Genomic DNA, 23,893 nt, shown 5'->3' with positions numbered 1-23,893 from the left:
GCTAAACATGTCCCACGTGTTGCACACAGAGCTTTAAGTAAAGTCAGAGCTGGTGGGTTTTATCATCTGTCCATTTTAATACAGGTGAAATGAAACAAATCCAACAAGCCCGTTTACACACACTGCCTCAGGCAGCACCTCCCTGCAAATGGCGGCTAAGATGATCCGACTAGTACCGTAAATGTCTGGGTAAGAGTTACGCATTGTACACAATGTAGGTTACTTAAGATAGTATGTCACAAGTAAATAACTGGATTACAGGCCAGTGACAATGAGTTGCAGTGCTGTCAATCGCAACACACCGAAAAGAGAAATCATCGTCAAACGTCACATGCACCACAACCCCATAACAGTAGACATATGTTAGATCATTTTTTACTGTCCCTGCAGACCAGCCGTGTAGATAGAAAAAGCCCAAATGAGAAACAGAAAGGCTGTCAATGTTTTTGTCCTTCCAGCCAAGGATGATCTCTGGAGACAGTGTTGAATGAAGTACAAACAAAGGTGGACAAGTGTAAACTCCGAGGAGCTCAGCGACCCTCCCTCACCGGAACCCATATAGCCTCTTTAATTATTTTCAATATTTACACTGATGTACACAAAATACACTCAAAAAGGAGATTCTTTTTTTATAGTTTCGCAATGCATTTAAATCCATGTACATTCTGAGCCATCAGAAAAAAGGAATACTTGTATATTAATAATAATAAAAAAAACGAAACAATGTTCTCATCGAGCATCTGTGTTTATTCCCCGCTGGATTATCAGTTGCTGCTGATCAGCGCGTCCCAGGACACGCAGCAGACGGGCGTGGTTGATGCGGCGGCGAAGCCAGAGCCAGTTCCACTCCTCACGTCACACCCACCACACGGCACTTACCAAAGTAAAATCCCAGGGCTTTTTTTCTTTTCTTTTCAAACCAACCGATTTATTGATCAACAGGCAGATGTGGGACAAGAAACAAAAGAGGGCGTAACTGGGCGGGGCATATATAGGATGTGGTCGTTGTCCGTCACCTTGTTCTTCTGATGTCATTGGTCCGTTACAAAAACAGTGGTGCGCCGTCCGGTGGCGGCGCCGCTTCCTGATCGACTCACGCATGGAGGGTCTGTTGATGGCTGGAGAAGGCTTGCAGGACCGCGGTAAGAGTGTGTGTGTGTGTGTGTGTGTGTGTGTGTGTGTGTGTGTGTGTGCGTGTGTGTGTGTGTGTGTGCGTGCGTGCGTGCGTGCGTGCGTGCGTGTGTGTGTGTGTGCGTGCGTGTGTGTGCGTGTGTGTGCGTGTGTGTGTGTGCGTGTGTGTGTGTGCGTGTGTGTGTGTGTGCGTGTGTGTGTGTGTGTGCGTGTGTGTGTCGTTGAAGGGCGCTTTCACGTCAGCTCCGCTGTCACTGTGAGGACGAGGGCCGTCCACGTTAGTCCGAGCGCGTCCAGGCGGCGGGCGCCATCTACGAGCAGCAGACACACACAGCCAATCAGACGAGGAGCACACGACACGCCAACTCACGGCTGCCCCAGACTGTGGGTGTGGATCCGCGTGTCCACGGCGCCGAGCGGCTCCGTGATCCGGTCGCGGTCCATACGAGCGACTCGGCTCGGATCACGCCAGTCACACAACATTAGACGGTAACAAGCGGATCTTCTCAATAAGTACATCACTGCATTTTGTAATGGGCTCATCCAACCATAAGATCATCATCTGAGGTCCCCTTCCAGTCTACAATCATAGATGCAGCTCACCCAGCCATCTGTTTGCCTTCAGCTTTTGGCTCAGACCTCAGTGCATTTGCCAACCTGATTTTTTTTCCAGACAACTGGAACTGAATTCTGTGGCAACATGCTCTTTTTAATAAAACATGACTCTGCCTCAGAAGTGCTGGACCTGAAACGTCTGCTTAAAACCTAACACAGTTCCTGCATATATGAAGTTATGCAAAGACTCAAATTAGCCGCCTCCTCAAACCTTCCCTTTTCCCGTCTGGTTCCGTCGCTCGTCTGACCTCTGTTCTCAGAGCAGCGTTTCGTGTCACAGCTGCCAGAAACGCTGCAACGCAGGGCCTTCGTTAGTCCTAATATTCGCTCTACGCTGCGACTGCGTCTCGGCCACACGGTGACGCCGTCCGCTGACAGGAAACCTGTCACAGCTTTGTCCTCGGCCTCACTCCTCCAACCTGATCATTCATTAAATGCAGCTCATGCTCATACTGCGCTTTGACAAGTTGTCTGCGAGATTGGATTTTTGACAAAGATGAATGAACGCGGCCCCTCGTGGGGAGCGTAGTGCTGTGTGTCTGAGTCGGGCCGGCCGGGTGGTCCCCCCCCCACACACACACACACACACCGGGCCAGGACTTGGTATTCAGCCATTAAGTGGCCGGCATGTGCACGGTGACCTCCGGGCCCGGCCGCGTCCCGCTTTGACCGGTCGCGTCCCGCTTTGACTCGCATGCGAGGCGTGTCTGCGCGTCCGCGCTGACCTGATTCTGTCCGCGCTGTGACACACCTGCTCCTGCGCCTCGTCACTGCATTTGCATTTTCCGATTTGCATCCCTGAGAGACGGCCGGCGGTGACGGGGGAAAGGTAAAGAGAGGAAGAGAGCAACAAACGCAGAGTCGGAGAGAGGATGAGAGGAGAATAATTAGGTGTTTATGAAACGAGCAGGGAAATGAGCGAAGGGAGCGGAGCCGTATCAGAGCACGGGCCTATAAATCTCATGTGAGCGGGGCGCTTTAGCTTAAAGATAGCTGCGCTCGCCATCTGCCTGGGAAGCTGTTCACACAGCATCCAGGGACAAACATGCACATCATACACATGCTGACGGGATCATACGCTGGGCAATTACAGGGTTCTAATATATTTTCCAGTTCATCAACAACAACTCAATGCGACAAAAAAATCTATTAAAATACAGGTGTTTATCGATCCCGGCTTCACGGTGCTGATGTGTTTCACATTATCACACTGAGGATTCTATTTTTCTAGCGACTGCATGAACTGACCTAAACATTCTGCCATATTATCGACAGAATGCAGGAGTGGAGCGCAGGCCTCCCGCTCATAGAAATTAATCTGTTTCTGTGGAGTTTTTCTAACCCCCGCGGCTAAACTCGCAGAGCTGCTTCCGCAGGGTCACACGCTGATTTCAATCTCGGTGAGTCTTGGAGCACTTCGTACTTCAAAAGCCCATCTGACAAGACTCCGGCTGTTTAGTCAGAATTGAATCTTTTTCACCCTACATCATAATCTGCCCCGGCCATAAGGCCTGAGTGCCGGCAAATCTGCATCATAATCAGAGATTGCGAGGCAGGCGGGGGGGGGGGGGGGGGGGGGGGGGGGGGGCAAGAACGAGCAGAGACAGAGGCAGGAGGAAAATAAAAACGAGCAAACGGAAATGGATGAAAAGGAGGCGATGCTGGCACTGGAAGACAGAGAGCGAGGATGATGAGTCAGAGAGGAGGAAGAGGAAGACAGACACAAAGATTGAAGTGGGAGGAGAGGAGAAGTGGCAGAGAGAGGGGCGAGATGGAGAGGTTGTTGTCACAGCCCTGCGGCGCCTCCTGACAATCCCTCATCTTTACGTATGATAATCTCAGTCGCCGCAAATGAGCCACCGCTGCACATATGAAGCACCAATAATCTGGCACTCAACCCAAAGTGACAGGCGCCGTTAGTCACTGGCAGGAGCTCGTTACTCTCTGCTCCCGAGCATCGGCACAGATTAAACCCGGCCGGATCACGCAGGCAGCCGATCTGGGCCAATGCATTCAGGACGCCGTGAGAAGCATCCACCTGTCAATACGGGACGCTGTGTGTGGAAGGTGCCAGACGTGGGCACGCGGTTCCTGAGCGCAGACTGTCACGTTTGGGTTCAGGTCCGCGTCACGTGCTGTACGACAGAACCGATGCCTGAGCGGATCAGCCGGACTCACACTCACAGTCAGAGCCGCCGTTGGGGAGCGTAACGTACTTACTGTTCTGATTCTGCGTGTTCTTCATCATGCTTGGATTCTCTGTTGGAAACAAAGACAGGAGAAAAAAAGATCAACAGAGAGTCGATGGAACGATGCAGCTCTTGCTGAGTGAAATAATAGGACAAAAAAGCACAAGGAGAAGGCGAAGGCTGAGGCGGTGGCTTTCTAATGAAGCCGAGCTCCGAGGGTGCCGGAGCACACGCTAAATGGCACATCCCCTGTGAGAGAGACGGGGCCCGGTAATGGAGGTGGGAACAGGGCGGCGCACCAGAACCAGAACCAGAACACTGCAGCTGAGGCCCGACGGCCGGAGGATGTTTGGAGGAACGGACCTTGAAGAGCAGCTCCCGTGTCTGCCTCCGCACAACACGCCGTGTTTGTGAGGTTCTCTGAGGGATGAAGAGGAGGTGGGAGGGGTGAGGAAGCGAGGGGTGAGGGAGCGAGGGGTGAGGGAGCGAGGGGTGAGGGAGCGGGAGGGGTGAGGATGCGGGAGGGGTGAAGAAGCGAGGGGTGAGGGAGCGGGAGGGGTGAGGAAACGAGGGGTGAAGGAGCGAGGGGTGAGGGAGCGGGAGGGGTGAGGATGCGGGAGGGGTGAGGAAACGAGGGGTGAGGGAGCGTGAGGGGTGAGGGAGCAAGGGGTGAGGGAGCGTGAGGGGTGAGGGAGCAAGGGGTAAGGAAGCGGGAGGGGTAAGGAAGCGGGAGGGGTGAAGAAGCGAGGGGTGAGGAAGCGGGAGGGGTGAGGAAACGAGGGGTGAGAAAATGAGGGGTGAGGAAACGAGGGGGGTGAGGAAGCAAGGAGTGAGGAAGCGGGAGGGGTCAGGAAACGAGGGGTGAGGAAGCGGGAGGGGTGAAGAAACAAGGGGTGAGGAAGCGAAGGGTGAGGAAATGAGGGGTGAGGAAACGAGGGGTGAGGAAACGAGGGGTGAGGAAGCGGGAGGGGTGAAGAAACAAGGGGTGAGGAAGCGAGGGGTGAGGAAATGAGGGGTGAGGAAATGAGGGGTGAGGAAACGAGGGGAGAGGAAACGAGGGGTGAGGAAGCGAGGAGTGAGGAAGCCGGAGGGGTGAGGAAACGAGGGGTGAGGAAGCGAGGGGTGAGGAAGCGGGGGGTGAGGGAGCGAGGGGTGAGGAAACGAGGGGAGAGGAAACGGGGGTGAGGAAGCGAGGGGTGAGGAAGCGAGGGGTGAGGAACCCCCCCACCCACTAAATCCACCGTGATCTACTCCCGGAGGCTGGACTCGGCGCACGCGGCGCGATGGGGAACCTCCTGCTCCGATAGCAGCTCCTCAGACCAGCGAGCGGCTCATTTACACGCGGGCTTCTGCTTGCGTGTGCAGATCCGGCGCCGAGTCGCTGCCCGGCGCTGACTTACTCGGCTGTCGTCTCACTGCGTATTATCAGTGACGGCGGCTAAAGATGCAGATCATCAGGACGCGAGCGCTGGTGGAAGCCTCTACACCAGGCTCATTAGACTCCATTATTCCTGATGATGGATATTGAACACTTTACAGCGGATCCCTCCAATACCTCCATCTATTTTCCCGGCAGCGAGAGAGGAGAAGCATCTAATCTCAAGGCCATGGGGGACGGTGCCAAGGTCACTTAATCACCATTTGCTTCCCCTGCGTGAGTGGAAGCAATCTAGGAGGAGCAGGCAGACAGATGGGCCGCGGCCGCGCAGCCGATGGTACCTGAGGGTGCATCGGGGTGTTAAACAGACATTAGTGCTCTTCGCAGCAAAACGCCTCCCGAGGTAACGCCTCCCTGAAGTGGCACTTTCCTCTTAAAGTGGCTTCTTATTGGACCCGCCCAGTAATTTGTACATTTGGGACATACTTTAAACCCTGTTCACAGAAGTGTTTGAGGCAGGAGGATTTAAAAAAAAAAAAAAAGATGGATACAATATTCTTTGTTGCGGAGCCGATGAAGCATGAAAACGGTGTCGACCTGATTTACGTTAATAGGCCACTCTAGGGCTGAAGATGTGCGCGTGTGCCACACATATTACTGCTGGGAAAAGATCTCCTGCTCCTTTTATGTCTTGACTTTTGCACAGAGCAAGTGTCAAAGCCCCGATTTTATTTATTTATTTATTTTTTCAGAAAAGGAGAGTGTTGCATCGCGCCATCTATAATAACATTGTCTGTGCTTTCAAACACAAGTCTCTTTTATGAACAAAGCGCATCAATGTCTTCTAATGGCTCCATTCAGCCGTGACAGAGCCATTATGATCAGAGCTGCGACGCTCCCCGATAGTTAGCATCTGGGACGCGGGTGGGATTGGCAGCGGTGGAGAGGGACAATGCTGAACAATAACGACATCAAGGAACAAGAGCTGAGCTCTCCCCCCGGCTGCGTTAACCATGGATTCAAGAGTCCTAATCAATGACCGCTGTGGGAGATTGTTCAAACCTACACCGACGCGTCGATCCGTCTACACTCACACTCACGTTTCAATTATAACGACAACATGTTTACACTTAGCTGACAACAACCTAATCTATAACAGCACTGGCAGCACTCGACCCGTCTCCAACCTCCAGCAAAGGGCTGCTCCTGCCTGATCCGGCCGCACAGGGGCTCTGGCCTGTCGGACACGTCTGCACACACACCGAGAAGACACAGAGAAGCGTTCACAGGCTAATAAAAAAGTCCGTAAATGCCACCGAATCTATTTCTCCTGGTGCACTGACATTAATAAGACACTAGCATCAACGTAGCGACATAATCCTCTCCAAACCCTCCGCTGACTCACAACGAGGGGAACATCCTGCGGCAGCAAACCCACTGTTTCCAGGCTGTGGTGAATGTGTTGTCCTGCGTTGCCCATTAAACAAAGAGCATTTCCAGCGCTGGCGGCGACGGGGCCTTTTTTCCCACACGAGGCTTTGACGCCACAGTTGGACGCTGGCGTTCGCGTTGTACCATTGACAGAACAGTCACTAAACCCCCTGCTGCAGAACAGTTATCCTCACTAAGTGCAGCCCTAAAAACAAAGTGCTGTCGAGCCAATTAGCGACACAATCTCTTATTAATCACACATTCCGCTGCATTAATGATTTCCACCTAAAAGTGGTCACAGAGATGTGGTATTTTTAAAACTACTGTAGACACACGAGAACATTTTTGTAGAATTATGTAATTTTCTGTGACATTTCACTGTGTAGTTGTATAAGTGTTCCAGATATTTCTTGTGAAGCTAAGTTGTACAATTACAGAAAAAAATGTTTCATATTCATCATGGTTTTAATAATTAATCAAAGTTAAATGTGATTTCAGCTCCGCTCCAGTGTAGTGGCCACGCGCGCTGCCAAGCCGAGCGAACGCACCGAAGACTATGAGACGAGTGTGCGTATCCGTGGAGCCCAGGGGGTTCTGGGCCGTGCAGCGGTACATGGAGCCGTTGAGCTCGGCGGGCACCCTCTCCAGAATCAGCTCCCTCCCCTCGCGCTCGGCGCTGCCGTCCAGGAGGCGGCCCCCGACCCGCGTCCAGGTGAACAGGGGCTCGGGGAACACCTCGTTCTGTGGGGGTGAGGGGGGGGGGGAGACAGTCTGTGAGTGTCGGCCTACAGATTAAGAGCAAAGGATACATGAATAATACAAGCGTGAGGTTTTTTCCCCCTAATGCAACAGCAAGTTAACAACATGCATTAATAATCAACACTTCACTTTACAACAGCTTTTCCTCTTCACATTATTGAGTCGTGGGGAAAACCAGCTCCTCTTCCTACTTGAAGACGTAACCCTGCATGAATTACTGCTTTGATAAGAACCTTAATCCACTGCACGGACACCTGGAAACCCTTTATTTTCATCTCAGGCAAATATGCCTTGGAATATTATTGATATTATGCATTAATATAACATAAATAACTGTTGAAAGTGTGTAAGTATTTATTTGTTGACTTGCTCTCTTACCTGTGGGTTTCTGGGAAGTGAAACAAATGAATCAGTATCTCACTGACTCAGTTTACATATGTTCGTATTTCTATTTACCAGTAAAGACCAAGTCTAATGCCTGAAAACAACTGTTGGTTGTAAATACCCTGGTTTAGGCCGGCTCACGTCTGGGAAGTGAGCAGCTACAGTATATTTGCAGGCAGCACATCAGCAGACCTGGACAATAAAGGGTGACCGGGTTCTCGGCCGTGTGTTTTATGTGCTGTTGTAATGAAACCTCCTGATACATTTAGGTAGGAGACGCTTTTGGTTCCAGTAGTTCAGCCTTGTGTCAGAGCAAAGCGGACATAAAAAGGACCCCGAGCGAGACACCGCGCTCACAAAGAGATAAAACCTGCACTCGCTATTTAGATAAACCCACAATATGAGCTGTGTGATAAATGAATTAGGCGTTCCATCGGTGACGTCTGTGCTGTAACTAACCATAAATGTTGACCCGACACTTTCATTCAGTCTGGTTCACAGTTCCACTGCAGAGGTGCCTGAACTCAGGCGGCTGTTTATTTGTCATACTTATGAGGTGACGGCAACAAATCCAGCAGAAAGCGCCGAGCGTGGACGTCCAGGCTGCGGTTTCCTTTCTCTGTGGGGCTCTTCAAGCATAAGGGGCGACTTTCTACAGTATCGCACCTGAACATCCTCCTCCATTCACTCACAAATGCACATTCTGGCCTGCTTCCCTGCAGCTACACCTGTTTGGTACCGACCAAGTTCAAATGAGATCATTTCTACAGCTGCTCACACAAACCAAACTTTTCACAGTTCACATAAACACGAGATGCTCCAAACTACGAAAGTCTTAGACCTACACTAGCTAATGCTAATGTTAATAAAACGCATCTGTTCAAATCTTAGCGGAGGTTGAGACAGTAGATTGGGGGAGAGTTTGGGAAATAAAAGCTAAATTAATCACATCACTACCAGAGTTTCTACAGATTAAATGGATCTCTGCAGGGAGCTGGAGACACCCTCACCGCGCTGTGTAATCTCATACATAAAGAACACACAAAAAAACACAAATAGAAACTGTACCACAGCTCGATCCTCCCCACTTAACGCCCCGAAGAAGAAACCGAGGGCAAACTGCCATGTTTAGTACCAGAGTCTGGAGGTAAAATTATCTTATCTAGTGCTTAAACCCCGAAGCTCGGGTCCAATCAATCTGTGCAGATGCTTACGATGCCGAAGGGCCCGACTGGCAACCAGCCTTCCTATAATAACTTATCTCAACAGACTTCCAAGAAAAAGGACATGTACAAATGTGCAGAAGCAGCTCGGCCGCCTAAACCTGGAGAAATTTATAATGAAACCAACAGAGAACAAAAAGGAAAAGACACTCGATTCAATCATGTTTAAAAACAGCGGTTAATGATGATGATGCATGTAGTGCAGCTCGATTAGCTCTCCATCGATGTGTCCTTCCTGTCAGACATCAGCACCATCCACAGGCCGCTTGTGTTAAAGGTGTGACTCAGTGACACCTTCAGCTCGCTTTAAACACAGGACCCTATTTTACGTGGTTCTGTGCAGAACGTTCTGGCTCAAGGCTTTACTGAGCACAGACTGCATCCTGCTGCCTGCATGTGGAGGTCTGACAAGCTGCACATCCAGTGGCCACTACAACAGGGCTAAACCCAGCGCCCGCGGGGGGGTGCGTTTAGCCCTTCACCGTACGTCTCCACCCCATGCACTTACCCCGGGCGATCCTACCTGGAAACCTTGCACAGTGATGCGCACCGTGTCCCCTACCTTCGCCCTGCTGGGGGACATCAAAAGTTTGGGACCCTTAGGAGCAGCTGCGAGGAGAAAAAAGACAGAGAGACAAAGGTCATTGTACTGAGCATGGAGAGCAAATCCTGTTAGACACCTGGTTTGTCACAGAAGGAGGGAGACAAATACAATTTCCTATCAATTAAGGTCACAGGGCGGCCGGCGAGGGACCTGCAGATTCTTTCATCCGGTGGATGTGCTGGATTTCTTCCCCCTTGGAGAGAAAGGGAACTAAATTGGGCAGATACTCATTACCAGAGGAGAATGGGAGTGCACTGGGTGGAGGGTGGAGGCAGCGCGATAAGGGACACTCCGAGAGCTAATTCCCTTTTCTTGGTGTGGACAGCAGCCCCCAGATAGCTTTCATCTGGGCCTCTAAAACAATTGGACAGAGCCGGAGACAGAGCAGACACAATCTAATATTCCGGGGCCGGTGGACGTCCTGCGTCTGCACCGATGAGATGAAACCAGCGATTTGCATAATGTTATAGAACGGTAACGTTTGTAATGAGAGCTAAGCTGCACAGTGACCGGCATTGGGTCCGTATAGGCATCGAAACCACTGGTTAACACGCGCAGGACAGCAGCCTAGTATAAATCACACTGGAGCCTCCATGCATATTTAAACGCAAACATAAATAGATAAGCAGACAAAGTATTAATCTGGCAACACAGCGTCCTCTGTGAAGCTCGGCCGTCGCCCACACGCCTGCGTGTGGATCAGGACTCAAGCAGGTTTGGGTCCGTATGATCTGAGACGGTGAGACCCAAACACTGGTGTATTTTCTTTTGTCGTGAGTCGCCATATTTCCAGCGGAAGAGTATTTCTGAGTGCTGGTGTCATGGCGTCACGCGGCGCTTGCAGCGCATATGGTTGGGGAAGATGACGGCTGATTCTGGGCTTTGCTCCAACAGTGGCAGTTGGCATCCTGCGTCACCACCTTTGATTAGGGCGGCGCGATGGACAGGATGCAGGCGCTCCGAGGGCGAGCGCTTCGCAGGGGAAATGAGCCGTGGCCCGGCCCGGCTCGGCCCGGCTCGGCCCAGCTCGCCCCCCCGCCTCCTCCAGCCGCGAGAAGGAGCGGTTATCGCTTCAGGAAGGGTCAGAGAATAAACACGTCCTCCAGAACGGCAGCGGCATCAGGTGCGCTTTAAAACCCAGCCAAGACATCAACAGGTCCGCTCAGCTGCACGCACCCATGCACACACACACACACACACACACACACACACACACACACACACACACACACACACACACACAAACGCACACACACGCACGCGCACACACAGACACACGCACACACACAGACACACACACACACACACACACGCACGCACACACACACGCACGCACACACACACACGCACACACACACGCAGCTGAAAGGAAACCTGTCGCATTAACTGGGTGACTGGGTCTGTGGGAACAGAGGCGCTGCTTGAAAGGCCCGGCTGACTGCTGGGCCGCGCCGGCGCCGCGCCGTCTTTCATGGCAGGCGAACGCGCTGGCTGAGGCGACCTCCAGACGGGAGACGGAGCGGACGGACGAGGCTGCAAACGCACACGCGAGGCTGTTTTTGCACGAGCGGGCAGGAAGCGACTGACAGGTGCGTTTGATGCTCAGGCAGAGATGTGAGCTGGACCCAGAATGCACCGCTCCTCTCCCCCCTCTGTGTGAGGAGCCGGACCCAGAATGCACCGCTCCTCTCCCCCCTCTGTGTGAGGAGCCGGACCCAGAATGCACCGCTCCTCTCCCCCCCTGCATGAGGAGCGCCTCACGTCCGTGCATCCAAAGCGAATCCCCTGCAGCCGCGTCCGTGCATAGAAGCCGTGAGCGGCTGCAGAGCGGCCTCATGCAGCAGCAGCCCCACGAGCCCCACTCACGGCTCCGGGTCCGCTTTCACGGCGAGCGCAGGCGCTTGTGAATATTCATGAAGCGTAATACAACACCGCTGGATTGTCAGAACGTCGCTCTGTCTCATGTGGCGATATTAAATCTCTGAAAGATTTATTAGTTATGGGCCCTGCAAAGACCTGCTTTTCATTTCCTGACCAAACACACCTGAGACACCAGGAGTGTGTGTGTGTGTGTGTGTGTGTGTGTGTGTGTGTGTGTGTGTGTGTGTGTGTGTGTGTGTGTGTGTGTGCGTGCGTGTGTCTGTGTGTGCGTGCGTGTGTGTGTGTGTGAGTGTGTGTGTGTTTGTGCGTGTGTGTGTCTGTGTGTGTGTGAGTGTGTGTGCGTGCGTGTGTCTGTGTGTGCGTGTGTGTGTGTGTGTGTGTGTGTCTGTGTCTGTGTCTGTGTGTGTGTGTCTGTGTGTGTGTGAGTGTGTGTGTGTGTGTGTCTGTGTGTGTGTGTGGTGAGACTGTTTCCCACTGTATGTCTTTTACGTTCAGTTGGAATTAAACAATGCTCGTTTCTCAGGCTGTTTCCATTTCTTACAACAGTTTTTGCTCTGGTTTTGAATTTCAAGCGTGCTCTAATTCAAACCGACGCATCTTTGGATGCTGCTCTCGTCGCCCCATAGCATCAAGAAAACAGAGGTGATGAATTAGCGACTCCACGCACGCGGAGACGAAGGCTTGTCAAAATATTAGCGCCGGCGACGCCTCGCTCGCCTCAGGCCGTGTCACCGTTTCCTCATCCACGCGTGACAGATGGTTCTGCGACGCGTCACGTGGAGGCGACAGCGGCGCCGTTGTACCTTCAAACGACGCCGTGATGAACGGCGTTTCCATCCACTCGGGGGAATGTGACGCTGACAGTAATTACAGTTTAAAGGATGGGTTTCTGCTATGAGCTGCTCCTATTGGGGAAAAAAGGCAACAGTGCTGCAACGATAGTTTTTAAAATGACGGCTAAAAGGCTTCTTCAGACGCTGACTCTGAGACGCGGCCAAATCGCTTTCACGAAAAGAGCGAAAGAAACACAGAGACGCCGTTATCATCATTAAAACACAGCGAAAGGCCAGAGCGCTGACGTATCATTACAACATGATCAGTGTCATTCATCTGACGCCAAGCTCACATCTGCTCCTAAAAAATAAACTGTAATAAAAACCAACTGCTCATCTTGTTTGACCAAGAATAGCCCTCAGTCATGCAATAAGGCCACGGAAAAATACAGTACATGTGTAAAGTGTTTACGTCTCTAATAGGACACAGTGATGGATGAAACCTAAATAAACCCTGAATAACAGCCAGCAGGTAGAAAACGCCGTCCCGGTGTCAGTCTGACTAATTGATTGGCGCTGCAGCAGGAAGGAGTGTCCGCACGCGCTAATTGAGACCCTGTAGATTCACCCTATTTACCGACACGCGCGCATGGACTCTGGCAGGAAATCCTTCTGGCGCACACACAGCGGAGGAGTGGAACTGACCCAGTACAGAAAGTTCCGCAGACATCTGCACAACGCCGCTTCAATCAGCGCTCGCGTCTAATTAGCCGCCGCGGAGTCGCGCGCGCGTTTTTTAATCTCCGAGCGGCTGCGCGAGACAAACAAGGTGAGCGGGACCGCGAGATGACATGTCAATAACATGTCGAGTCTTTCAAGTCCTCCCGGATAACAAGCACCGGCGTGTTTGCGCGAGCCTCGAATCCCAACGTGTCAATTTGCGAACCTATTAAAGATTTCCCGAACCTCTCGATGACAGCGACGGTTCCGTGCGTCAGCTCGGAGCGGGACGTGTTTAATTAGACAAAAGGTGGTGATGTGCGATAAAGCGGCGGCGCAGACACGATGCGGCGCGCAAACACGGACACGGGCGCCGACGCCGCCTCTCGCGGCAGATAACGTCTGTTCATCACGTCAGGAGCGCGGCTCGTCTCCAGGAAGTCCGCGCCAACGTGCCGCCTTTGAAGTGTTAATTGGATGCGCTGGAAGCCATCTTTGGTTTCACAAAACAAAAATCTCTGACTGGAAGCAAACACTGTTAAAAGTGAGTCCTAACTTTTCGCCTTAAAGTGCGACGCCTGCTTCGCTTCTGCTCGTGGAACCCCGTTGAGGCGCGCGGAGGCTGAGGCGCGTGCAGGCTGAAGCGCGTGGAGGCCGAGGCGCGTGCAGGCTGCGGAGCTTAAGAGGCGTTTACGGACGTTGAAGGAGTCCAGCGTCTCCGCTGACAAACAGTGGTCAGCGCGTCTGAAGTCTTATTTGACTCGTCTAATTCAGGCTGACTTTTTCAATAACGCTTGTGAGCTAACTCAATCGAGCAACAGACAGCCCCATGAATTGCCCTGTCACTCACTTGGAGTTTTGCATTTGCAGCTAAACTCGCAATCTGCTCGGCTTTAACACAATTACACGGCATCAAATGAAAATCAGTGTTGTTCAGAGTACATTTGCAAGAGAGACTTAGGGGTCGACGCTGGCTCCTACGAAGGGACGGAGGCAGAGGAAATGAGAAAAAGGTGAGAGAGAGTGTGTGTGTGTTTCTGTCCGTGTGTGTGTGTATGTGTGTGTGTGTCTGTCCGTTTGTGTCTGTCCGTGTGTGTCTGTGTGTCTGTCCGTGTGTGTGTGTGCGTGTGCGCACGTGTGTGTGTGTGTGTGCATGTGTATGTGTGTGTGTGTGCGTTTCTGTGTGTGTGTCTGTCCGTGTGTGTGTGTGTGTGTGTGTGCGTTTCTGTCCGTGTGTGTGTGTGTGTGTGTGCGTTTCTGTCCGTGTGTGTGTGTGTGTGTGTCTGTCCGTGTGTCTGTCCATGTGTGTGTGTGTCTGTCCGTGTGTGTCTGTCCGTGTGTGTGTGTGTGTATCTGTGTGTGTGTCTGTCCGTTTGTGTCTGTCCGTGTGTGTCTGTGTGTCTGTCCGTGTGTGTGTGTGTGCGTGTGCGCACGTGTGTGTGTGTGTGTGTGCATGTGTATGTGTGTGTGTGTGCGTTTCTGTGTGTGTGTCTGTCCGTGTGTCTGTCCATGTGTGTGTGTGTCTGTCTGTGTGTCTGTCCGTGTGTGTGTGTGTGTGCGTTTCTGTCCGTGTGTGTGTGTGTGTGTGTGTGCGTTTCTGTCCGTGTGTGTGTGTGTGTGTGTGTGTGTGTGCGTTTCTGTCCGTGTGTGTGTGTGTGTGTGTGTGTGTGTGCGTTTCTGTCCGTGTGTGTGTGTGTGTGTGCGTTTCTGTCCGTGTGTGTGTGTGTGTGTGTGTCTGTCTGTGTGTCTGTCCATGTGTGTGTGTGTGTCTGTCCGTGTGTGTCTGTCCGTGTGTGTGTCTGTCCACTCACCCAGGGTCACCTCTGTCTGCATGGGCATGGACAGCGCCGGGTGCTTGACTTCGCAGCTGAACAGGGCGTCGTTGTCCAGCTGGGGGTTGAGGGTCCAGGTGAGCCGGGCCTGCACCACCACCGAGCCGTCGCTCTGGGGCACGTGTGTGTGGCTGAAGAAGTAGAGCGGGTCGGTGCTGTGCACCCAGCGGGGGAACTCGCGGCTCACCACGGTCTCGGGGATGACCTCGGTGGCCGGGCTGGGCTCGGACGCCTGCTGGCCCTGCGTGTGCAGGCGCTGGGGGCTGTCGGTGTACAGACGGGCCGAGCGGCCCTCCGGGTCCAGGAGGGAGAGCGAGCGCTGCAGCTTGGTGTCGTCCAGGTCCCTGCTGATGAGCGGCCGGGCCCCCCGGACCCCCGCCGCCACGCCCCCCTGCTCAGTGGTGGAGGGCAGCGTGTAGGAGATGACCTCTATCAGCTCTCCATCGCGCTTGAAGTAGACCTGAAGACGAGGAGGAAACAGGCTTTACCACAAGAACCCTGGGAAGCAGAGCTGGGGTCCGAGGGGTGGAGCGCGGGGCCCCTGTGGTCCACGAAGACGCTGCAGGTGGACGGTGATGTTTTCACGTTAGCTGTGAAAGCACATAGAGAGTCACATCTACAGGACTTATTCACACCTTCAGCAGCAGCTCAGGAATGGAAAACGTAATCAGGGTTTTGTTTATTGAAATAAAATTCCAACAACACTTTCGGAGACTCGGGTCATTTTAAATGCATTTGTCAACAGTAGCTGTAATTACGGAGCTTTTCTAAGAAGGACGGTTTGTTTTATAACCTGACTTTGACTCAGTTTTACAAAGGAGGCTACGATTTCATCAGCTGTTACATTTCCTGAAACATTTTGATTAGATTCTAGTCAACAAACAGACACGTTAGACTGTGACTGTGTAGGTCCTTGATGCAGACGCTGTGAGAAACACTCTGCATTCATTTGGTTTAGAATGAAGACGCCAAAACATTCACTAAGAACTGACAGGCATTTGTGCATCACAGTAGTTGTTATTAAATATCCAAGTATTACTTCTTTGCTATGACCATAGTTGTGGATGGTGAACAGAGGCCTACTCTGAACCCTGGACCTCAACGCGTGACCCGCTTCCCGCCCGCGGACCCACGGCGCCGGCCGTACGCGGTTGTTTAGCGCTGATGGATCGTGGGCCTGTGTGGCCCAACTTGTTGCCGACATGTTCTGTGCCAGAACAGATACAACATCATATTACAACTCGTGTCGCGCCGCTGGATTGTATCACATTATTTATAGCCGGCTCTAAAACGCTTCTAATGCGTGTGATCGCAGCGGGTCCACATGGGGCCCGTGCCCTTGCTCAAAGGCGTTCTGCTGTCGGCCCACGGATTGGAAAAAAGGAAAACACTTACTCATCACTCAAAACGAGTGCGAGGCCTAAAGTTAAGAGTTAAAACACGTTGTAGATTGTCCAGAATGGGCTGTTTATTCTGGGATGTGGCTGTAGGATAATGTGTGATTACAAGAGCCTATTTTAGCATTAATGCTTTTATTTCTTTTTTTCCATTCGTGTCTCATAATAAAAGGCCCTCATCGGTGAAACTTTGAACTCTCACGTTGGTGCGATTGTTGTTCAAAGATAATGACTTTAGCCGGAGCTTGTGTTATAAAAATAAATTAAAGGCTCATCTAATGACTTAGCGTAGCCAAGAATTACGACACAAACAGGTGCACGGCAACGTTATTATCTTATTTATTTTAACATTAGAGTCCACTTGTAAACCTTTGCAATTAACCGTCCTCTAAGTGTATGAATCAATACAATTATTGCCCACCGCTGCACGTTGGGCTAATTTACAACCCCTGCACTGATTAGCACGTTCGCGATGCTAAGTTTTAGCGCCAGGCTAAATCAATCAGCGCCCGCTAGGAGGAGCGGCCGGGCAGTGGGAGGTGGGAACAGCCGCCTCGGACCCAGGATGCAGCCGCTCCCCACCTCCACGCGGAGCCAAGAAGCCCCTTCCCAGCGCATTAAAGCAGCCCATTCATTATCCCAGCAGGTGGAGGGAGAGCGCAGCGGATCCGTCCGCTCCATGCACCTGTGCTGCGGCTTCCGTTGGACAACGCGCCGCGGCTGCACGCTAGCACCGGCGCCGTGGAGGGAAAGTCACCGTGAGAGCCTGGAGAACGGGTGCGTCTGCAAACATCAACGCGCAGCTTCATTCACAGGCACAAAGGAAGTATCGATTACAAATCTCCATCACTCGCACAACGCCTGGACCTGGATGAGTCACAGGCGGATTAGCCTTCATGGAGCTGCTAGTTTAGCGGCTCAGTCGTCCCACGTGGCTAAATATCCTGGGCGGCCACCTGTCCTCTGGTAAAAGAAAAGGAATCAATGAATGGTTCATCAAGACGTGAATGAGTGGGACGACAGAGATGAAATGTGACGACAGGGAGGTTTATTTCCATCATTAGAGTGCATCAAAGAACACAGAACTAAATATAGATATTTGAGCTGAGTTTTCTGATTTAGACCTTTCTTCCTTTTGTCAGTTCAACCACTTTCATCACTGATGCTGCTCTGATTCTTATTGTTGCAGTAGCGTCCAGTAAGTGGCTGCTTGTAACAAATGTAAATTGAAGTGAACTGATACTGACAATCAATAATATTGGAAACAACACAACCTGGTATTGTGCTGTTGAGAACATGATTTCAAATGATCCGCGTGAGAGGGAAGTCGTCAGCTTTGACTCTACTTTTGCTGGATTCTCGCGGTTTTGCCGTGCGACTGTTTCGTTTCCACCTAAACCTACAGTAGTGTAACATTAGCATCAGCAACTTTGTGTGGCGGCCTGCGACAATTGAAGACACATCACTGGTTCCGCTCTGTTTAAAGGGACAAGCAGACGCTGAATCAGTGATTATCAAACTCTCAGAGAAGTCTCTCACTGTGAACAGTTGGTTGCATTTCAAACTGACAACGGGACGTTTGCTTTGGTTCATGTTATAAATAGGTTAATTATCTGCCATTTATTGCTCATAGATAAGAAAAATAAGAATAAGATAATAAGATAAGAATGAAACTGGCTTTAATAAGGTGTCAAATGCTATGTATGACCTGTGAAATCAAGTTTTTCTTTCTCATAAACTGCAGATGCAGAAAAAGGAGCATAACAAATTTTGTGTTGTTCTCTGGACTGAAAAAAGTTATAAATCCTACCATACTTCATAGTCCTGTAGGCAATGAAACCAGACAAAGCCTCTTATTTTACCCTGAAATGAATTAACAAAGGAAAACACGGAAAGGCGTCGTCGTGAGCAGGAAGCAGCGACGGCGGCGAAATGAGGCCGGCGCCGCGCGAAAGGAAAGCTGGAACAGCCCAGATCAAAGCACCTGCTCCCGCACGTGGCCGAGCCGTCTCCGGACCGCATCCGGCGCCGCAGCGGGTCCGCGCGCCTTTATGCCGGCGCCATTAATCATACAGGTGTCAAAAGGGCGAGGCGCTACGCGTTGACAATGAGGAGGAAGAGCGAGGCGTCCCGGCGCCGGCGCCGGCAGCCTGCCTTCGTCTTATTAAGCCTCATTATCTCGCCTCTTTTCAATCAGGCCTCGCTTGTGCTCTGAGGAGGTTCTAATGAGTGGTACTGGGAAGCTATTATTGACATGTCACCAGCTCGCTGCCGCAGCGTCAGATGCTAACAGATCTTGAAACATAATACCAGACACTTTTAGCACATGCGACCCATTATATCATTTAATATCCATTAGACCGATTTGGGATGTTGGCTTCCTTCTAGAACAGCTTGTGAATGAATCACAACATAAAGTGTAAGAGTGAATCCCATTATGGTGCAGCTCAAAAATCCTACATCACAACAACTGGTACGCGCTTTTCCCCCAGTCATTGAGGTGCGCTGTGCGCGAAGCGTCAGTCCAGCGCGTTGAGGTTCAGTCGACACAGTTGTCATGTCAGTTGAAAGAAGCCTAATTAGCATCAGAATAGGTTTGTTAGTTGTTATTTCTAATGTCTCGCTATCGGTGTAGGAAGATTACAAACCGCGCTGCTTTGTATGCAGGTAGGCACCGCTGCCAATGAGCACAACAGCACCTATTTGAATCTCAAATAGTAGATGTGTGCTGTGATTCAGAGGTCTGGAACCAGATGACTGCTTTAATTAAATACCAAATACATTCTGAATATTTCACTTTCTCTTTCTCTCCAAGACTTTCTCTTTGCAAGGCAAGAAAAAAACCTAATTATTTCAAAACTGACTGTGTGCATTTGTGTGTTAATTTTTTATTCAATCGTGATATGACATTTAAGGAACTAATAAAAGGAACACAATGAGCCAGCGGAAGGAACAGCAGGCGCTTTCGAAAACGGCTTTTAATATTAGCGCATATAGACGTGCAACAGTAGCAGCATTTCAAATTCCTACAATAAGTCAGAATGAAGCGTCAGACGATGCGGCGGATGCTGGAAGGACGGGGAAAAATGTTGCATAGCAACAAGATCCATTTTTTTTCTTTGTGAGGGGCCAAAGCAAATTTATCCAAACACAAAGCATATGCTTCTGCTCTGGAATAAAAAACAGAAAAACTTGTGTGGGTGAGTTTGCTCTTCATTTGTTCAGCGCTTTTTTTTCATCTATTTTAAATACTTTACTGCACTATACAAACATAAAAACTTTAAATTGACCATTTAGGAAAATAAACAATATGAAATGAGACTCTGAAAGCAGTGACCTGTGGTAAGTTATGTTCATTTGGCAGCAGGATGCTGAACTGAGGTTCACACCATTAACCACAAGCAAATATGCAAATGAATAATCAGCAGAACTTAGACCTGCACCTTTACGTCGCTGGTAAATAATGACTCAACACAAACTAAATGATTTAGTGAGAGAACTACAAGATGTTGTTGCTGTTTAACAAGTAGCTAAATAAATCAAGCCTGTTTCTGTCTAAGTCGTGAGCCGCAGTCGAGCGCAGGCCTGCGATGATATGACATTGGAAATAGAGCTGACAACAGCTCATTCTGCAACAAGGCCCCGGGCTGCGGCACCGACAAAGACTAAATGAGTTTCATCAAAAAGAGGAGGAAGCTGTTTGAAGTTGCAGCAGCATAACTGGGCCAAAGCGCCAGCTTTCAAGCAAATACTTACAAACCTAATAATAAGGTCTCTTTATGCAGCATGACCGCGCACAACAGAATAAAGAGCGAGCGGTCACAGCTTAAATGTGATGTTTCTGCTCACTGTGAAAACACAAAGGGGCTCAACTGTATGTGGACGATCTAATGAACCGCTGCATCTATTAAAACACGCCGTGCACGTTCAGTGCAAACCTACACAAATGAATAAGTCATTTCCTTCCATGCTATTTAATATTTCCTCCCACAGACTCCACAACGAAAGGCATTGAGGGAACTTTGCACGACTGAGGAGCCCAGTGAGTAAACCTGTCAGAGGCTCCTCACTGGGGCTCGCGTTGGTTTAGTCCAGCGGTACAAAGGAAGTCTGACAGGCCGTGATCAACTCCTCACAGACGCCACGCAGCTTTCAAACTTAAGAGTCTTCTTTCTTCTTTTCCAGCAGCCGGGTCTTTATAGCCGGCGTCATTATTCCGGCGTAAACACGTCCATAGACACTATACTCTCCACATGCGCTGCGGCGCTAACAAGCTATGGAATTAGTCCTCGTTTGAGAACGAGGCAAAGATGTAAAAGTAAATTTCCACACAATGGCTAACAAATAGAGTTTTAGCAGATCCTCTCTGCTGTGAGGGCCCTTGGCACACTGTATTAAAGGCCCTTCACACTCGCGCAGGTGTTTCTGCTTCTGCTGCTTGATTAAACCTCTTCTCAGGACTGTGGGTGTGTTTAAACCACCAGCATCTGACTCTGCTTTCAGGTTTGGTCGCTTTTATCTGGTGGGTGGAATAACTCGCACCTTTATGATTATACAAAAACAGAAACGGGAAAAAGAAACGGGAACTTTGGTGACAAGCTTCAAGCTCCACCCAAGTTCAAACGGAATAACTGAGTTCCAGCTTCCAGCGTCTGAACCAAAACCACGGAGATGATGCAGAGCCTCCATTAGGATTAACCTGAAGTTATAAAGTTTTATTTTATTGTAATGCGTACACACAGATGTGAATAAAACAGCCAGTTGGCCTCGTCTTTGGGTCATTTCATTGCTGAGCCGCAGAAAAAGCTAATTATGAGGAAGTGACTTGACCAATGACACGCACGCAGTCAGGTATTAATGACCAGCTGAAACCTTTCAGACGTCTTTTACTCCATTAAACACTGGGAAAAAGGATCCAGCGGGGCCGAGCTTTAGCGGCCTCAGCTTCAACCGTGAATCACAACAGGGAAGAGCCTCGCTCATGACACCATCAATCAGGAGGCACCTGAGAGACGGAAATCATATTCACCTTGTATTCACCTCTCACCGCGCTCATAATTGCAGGAGATGGGTGTGTTTGGGGTCCGGAGTCCATTACCACAGACCCACGGACGATGATTAATGAGCCGGTGGGAACAAACAGCACGACGCTGCTCTCAAACGGAGTACGAGCCACCGAACGCCTCACACGTTTGCAGGACCTTGTGTTGCACTTCAGAAAAGTTGAGAGAAGAGTGACAGGAAGTGTGTGATGTGATGGTTAACAGTGACGCTGTAGGTCTGTTTGTCTGAAAGGGCCTGAACGTTGAATGACATTGCATCATGACGGCTACGGTAAACGACGCATTCACTGACATTTTATCAACAGAATAGTGCTGCAACATCAAAGGCTGTTTAAGCATCATGCAATACTCGAAACCCCTTTAAAGCATCCCATTTGTTGCAATGTTAAAAGCATGTAGAACTCCTCGTGCTCTGTGTACTCAAAGCAGCAACATGCAATTCAATTTCTTTTCATGTGCGAGCAACGTGGGCCCGCGAGCCGTGAAAGCGGGTCCCTGTTGACAGAAAGCGTGGCTGTGTTTGCTGCAGCAACTCACCGACGGCGCCGGCTTCCCCCCCTTCGCCGTGCAGATGAGAGTGAAATTCTGGGCTTGGTATCGACTGAATGGAGCTGGAGTGTTCTCCGCCACCACCGATATGTTGTTTGGAGGTGCTGTGAAGGACAGGAGTAAAGCTTTGTGAATCAATTTCCCCACACGTTGGACAGACACACAACTCTGCTACAGGCGTTCTGCTGGAAAACATCAGCTTTGGTGCGTTCGATTCATCGCCGGGCGCGTGGAGCCGTCATCGCGTCTGCGTGCACGCTGAAACGCCAATGTGAGGCCACAGATGAAGCAACGCCGCCGCCGTGTCCGGACAGAAGCCAGAGACCAGCAGCTCAAACCTCCCAGGGCTCCACTGAGTCACGTCAGGCTGAAACGGGGGAAATCTCACACATTTCACATCGCGAACCTGCGTCGGAACCTCCCCGGAGATCCCAGCAAATATGTCACGGTGCTGTAGAGGGGGAACATGTGAGCGAGACTTCAAAGTATCATAGAGGAGCTCTGGGAGGAGAAGGAGGCAATGAATAGAAATCCTCCACATCCCCTGAAAACCTGCTGCACGAGACGCAGGAGCCGCGTCCCGACGCTTCCCAATGTGAGCGACAGCACTTCACAGGCCACAACGCGGCCGCGAGTCGGGGAAATACCAGCGGGCGACAGCCGGCGGGGTCCGACCAGCACCGGCCCTTTCCAAGCATCAGCTGGAGAGGAATTTGACTTGTGTGCGTCTAATTGTTCTTTAACACAGGCGTCGTCTGCTACACGACGTTTAAAGCGCAGCTCAACAGCGAAGGTGAGAAGGTTTTGTGAAACTTGTCAAGGACGACGCCAGAGAGGAGCAGACTCTCCAGGAGCGGAGTCTGAACACAGCACTCACTGTAAGGCAAAGAAATGGCAATAAAAGCCGGCGGCGGCGCGGGAAGAGGCTTTTCACGTGTGGTTCCTATGCGTTGAGCCGTCAAGTGCCTTTAAACAGACATGCCACAGCAATTAATTGATTAAAGTCATGTGGGGGGTTTATGGGATTTCGCTGCCGGCACGGGTGCCTCTGTGTTTCCACACCTCTTAATTGCTTATTGATGGGATTCATAGGCTTGTAAATTAACCTTAGAACACTCCATTAGCTTACTGACAAGCCTGCCTCAACCCGGCGGATGATAAGCGGTGAGAGGTGTCCGTTCCTGACCAGGATCCTCCAGAGGCGCACGAGGAGCGGGCGTAACGACGGGACAGTAAAAAAACACAATCCAGCGTTATAGATTTTAATATTGATTAGGCGCTTCCATAACTGGCATTATTCTCCTCTGTGTAAAAGCTTTTGGAGTCTAGTAAATATGTTCTTAACACCATCATTAAGTTTTTTGTGTGCCGACGGCCTGGAGTGCTTCTATACTACGCACTTAAAGTTTACGGCTCGTTCTTATAATATTATAGACTGTAAATGCAACAAGATCAGGGTTTTTTTTGCAGCCGTCTACAGAGATGTTCAACCGGTCAAACCTCACACGCCTAATTTAGACAAAGCTAATCTCATGAAATCCAATCCAATTAAAAATAATTACTGCCAAATTGCAAGTTTCCACTTGAGTGATAAGTATTGATAATCCTGCACCTACTGCTCCAAAGCAGTGTTAACAAGGTGTTTTGTTTAGTTGGAATAAAATCACTAACGCAACCTTGCAAATGTTGAGATAAATAATTAATCTCTGCGGTGGAGGTGGTCGAGGGGCGGATCGATCCCGGCTGCTCCGCCGTTCGGGCCGGAGGCCGTCGCTCGACGGCGGCGGCGCAAAGACTCGGGGAAATATTTGACACGATTAAAGCGAACTCGACGCTGCAGCGCTGTTTGCAAACAACAACTGTGTGCAGGGTTAAGATGGAGGTCTCAGATGACGGCGTCGGAGCCTTTCATAGCTGCTTTATCTGCAGCCTCCTCCTCACGCTTGCCTTTCTCCGCGTGCGCG

General features: G+C 50.6%; 1 protein-coding gene and 1 long non-coding RNA gene across 11 annotated transcripts in view; one reads left to right on the top strand and one right to left on the bottom strand.

Moving 5' to 3' along the window:
- Positions 1-53: 53 nt before the first annotated feature.
- igsf21a (immunoglobin superfamily, member 21a) overlaps positions 54-23,893 on the bottom strand; it is a 148,585-nt gene continuing 124,745 nt past the window's right edge. For 9 of the 10 annotated variants that reach the window (XM_055508707.1, XM_041070803.2, XM_055508708.1 and 6 more), the window contains 6 exons: positions 21,918-22,033; positions 14,900-15,380; positions 9,619-9,719; positions 7,293-7,485; positions 3,967-4,005; positions 54-1,442 (listed from right to left, as the gene is read on the bottom strand). In XM_055508707.1, the coding sequence (XP_055364682.1) occupies positions 1,366-1,442; positions 3,967-4,005; positions 7,293-7,485; positions 9,619-9,719; positions 14,900-15,380; positions 21,918-22,033 (1,007 nt within the window). In that variant the 3' untranslated portion in view covers positions 54-1,365. The remainder of the gene's footprint in view (positions 1,443-3,966; positions 4,006-7,292; positions 7,486-9,618; positions 9,720-14,899; positions 15,381-21,917; positions 22,034-23,893) is intronic. The other variant, XM_029150395.3, reaches the window with a different exon arrangement.
- Positions 13,019-15,070, top strand: LOC129604078 (uncharacterized). Its single transcript, XR_008694661.1, has 3 exons — positions 13,019-13,693; positions 13,726-14,101; positions 14,934-15,070. It is a non-coding gene; the product is annotated as an uncharacterized LOC129604078 (long non-coding RNA).

The sequence above is a fragment of the Betta splendens genome, chromosome 5, assembly GCF_900634795.4.
Source record: "Betta splendens chromosome 5, fBetSpl5.4, whole genome shotgun sequence".
Taxonomy (NCBI): Eukaryota; Metazoa; Chordata; class Actinopteri; order Anabantiformes; family Osphronemidae; genus Betta; species Betta splendens.
The sequence above is the reverse complement of the archived record's forward strand: the minus strand, read 5'-3'. Positions and strand labels throughout refer to the sequence as shown.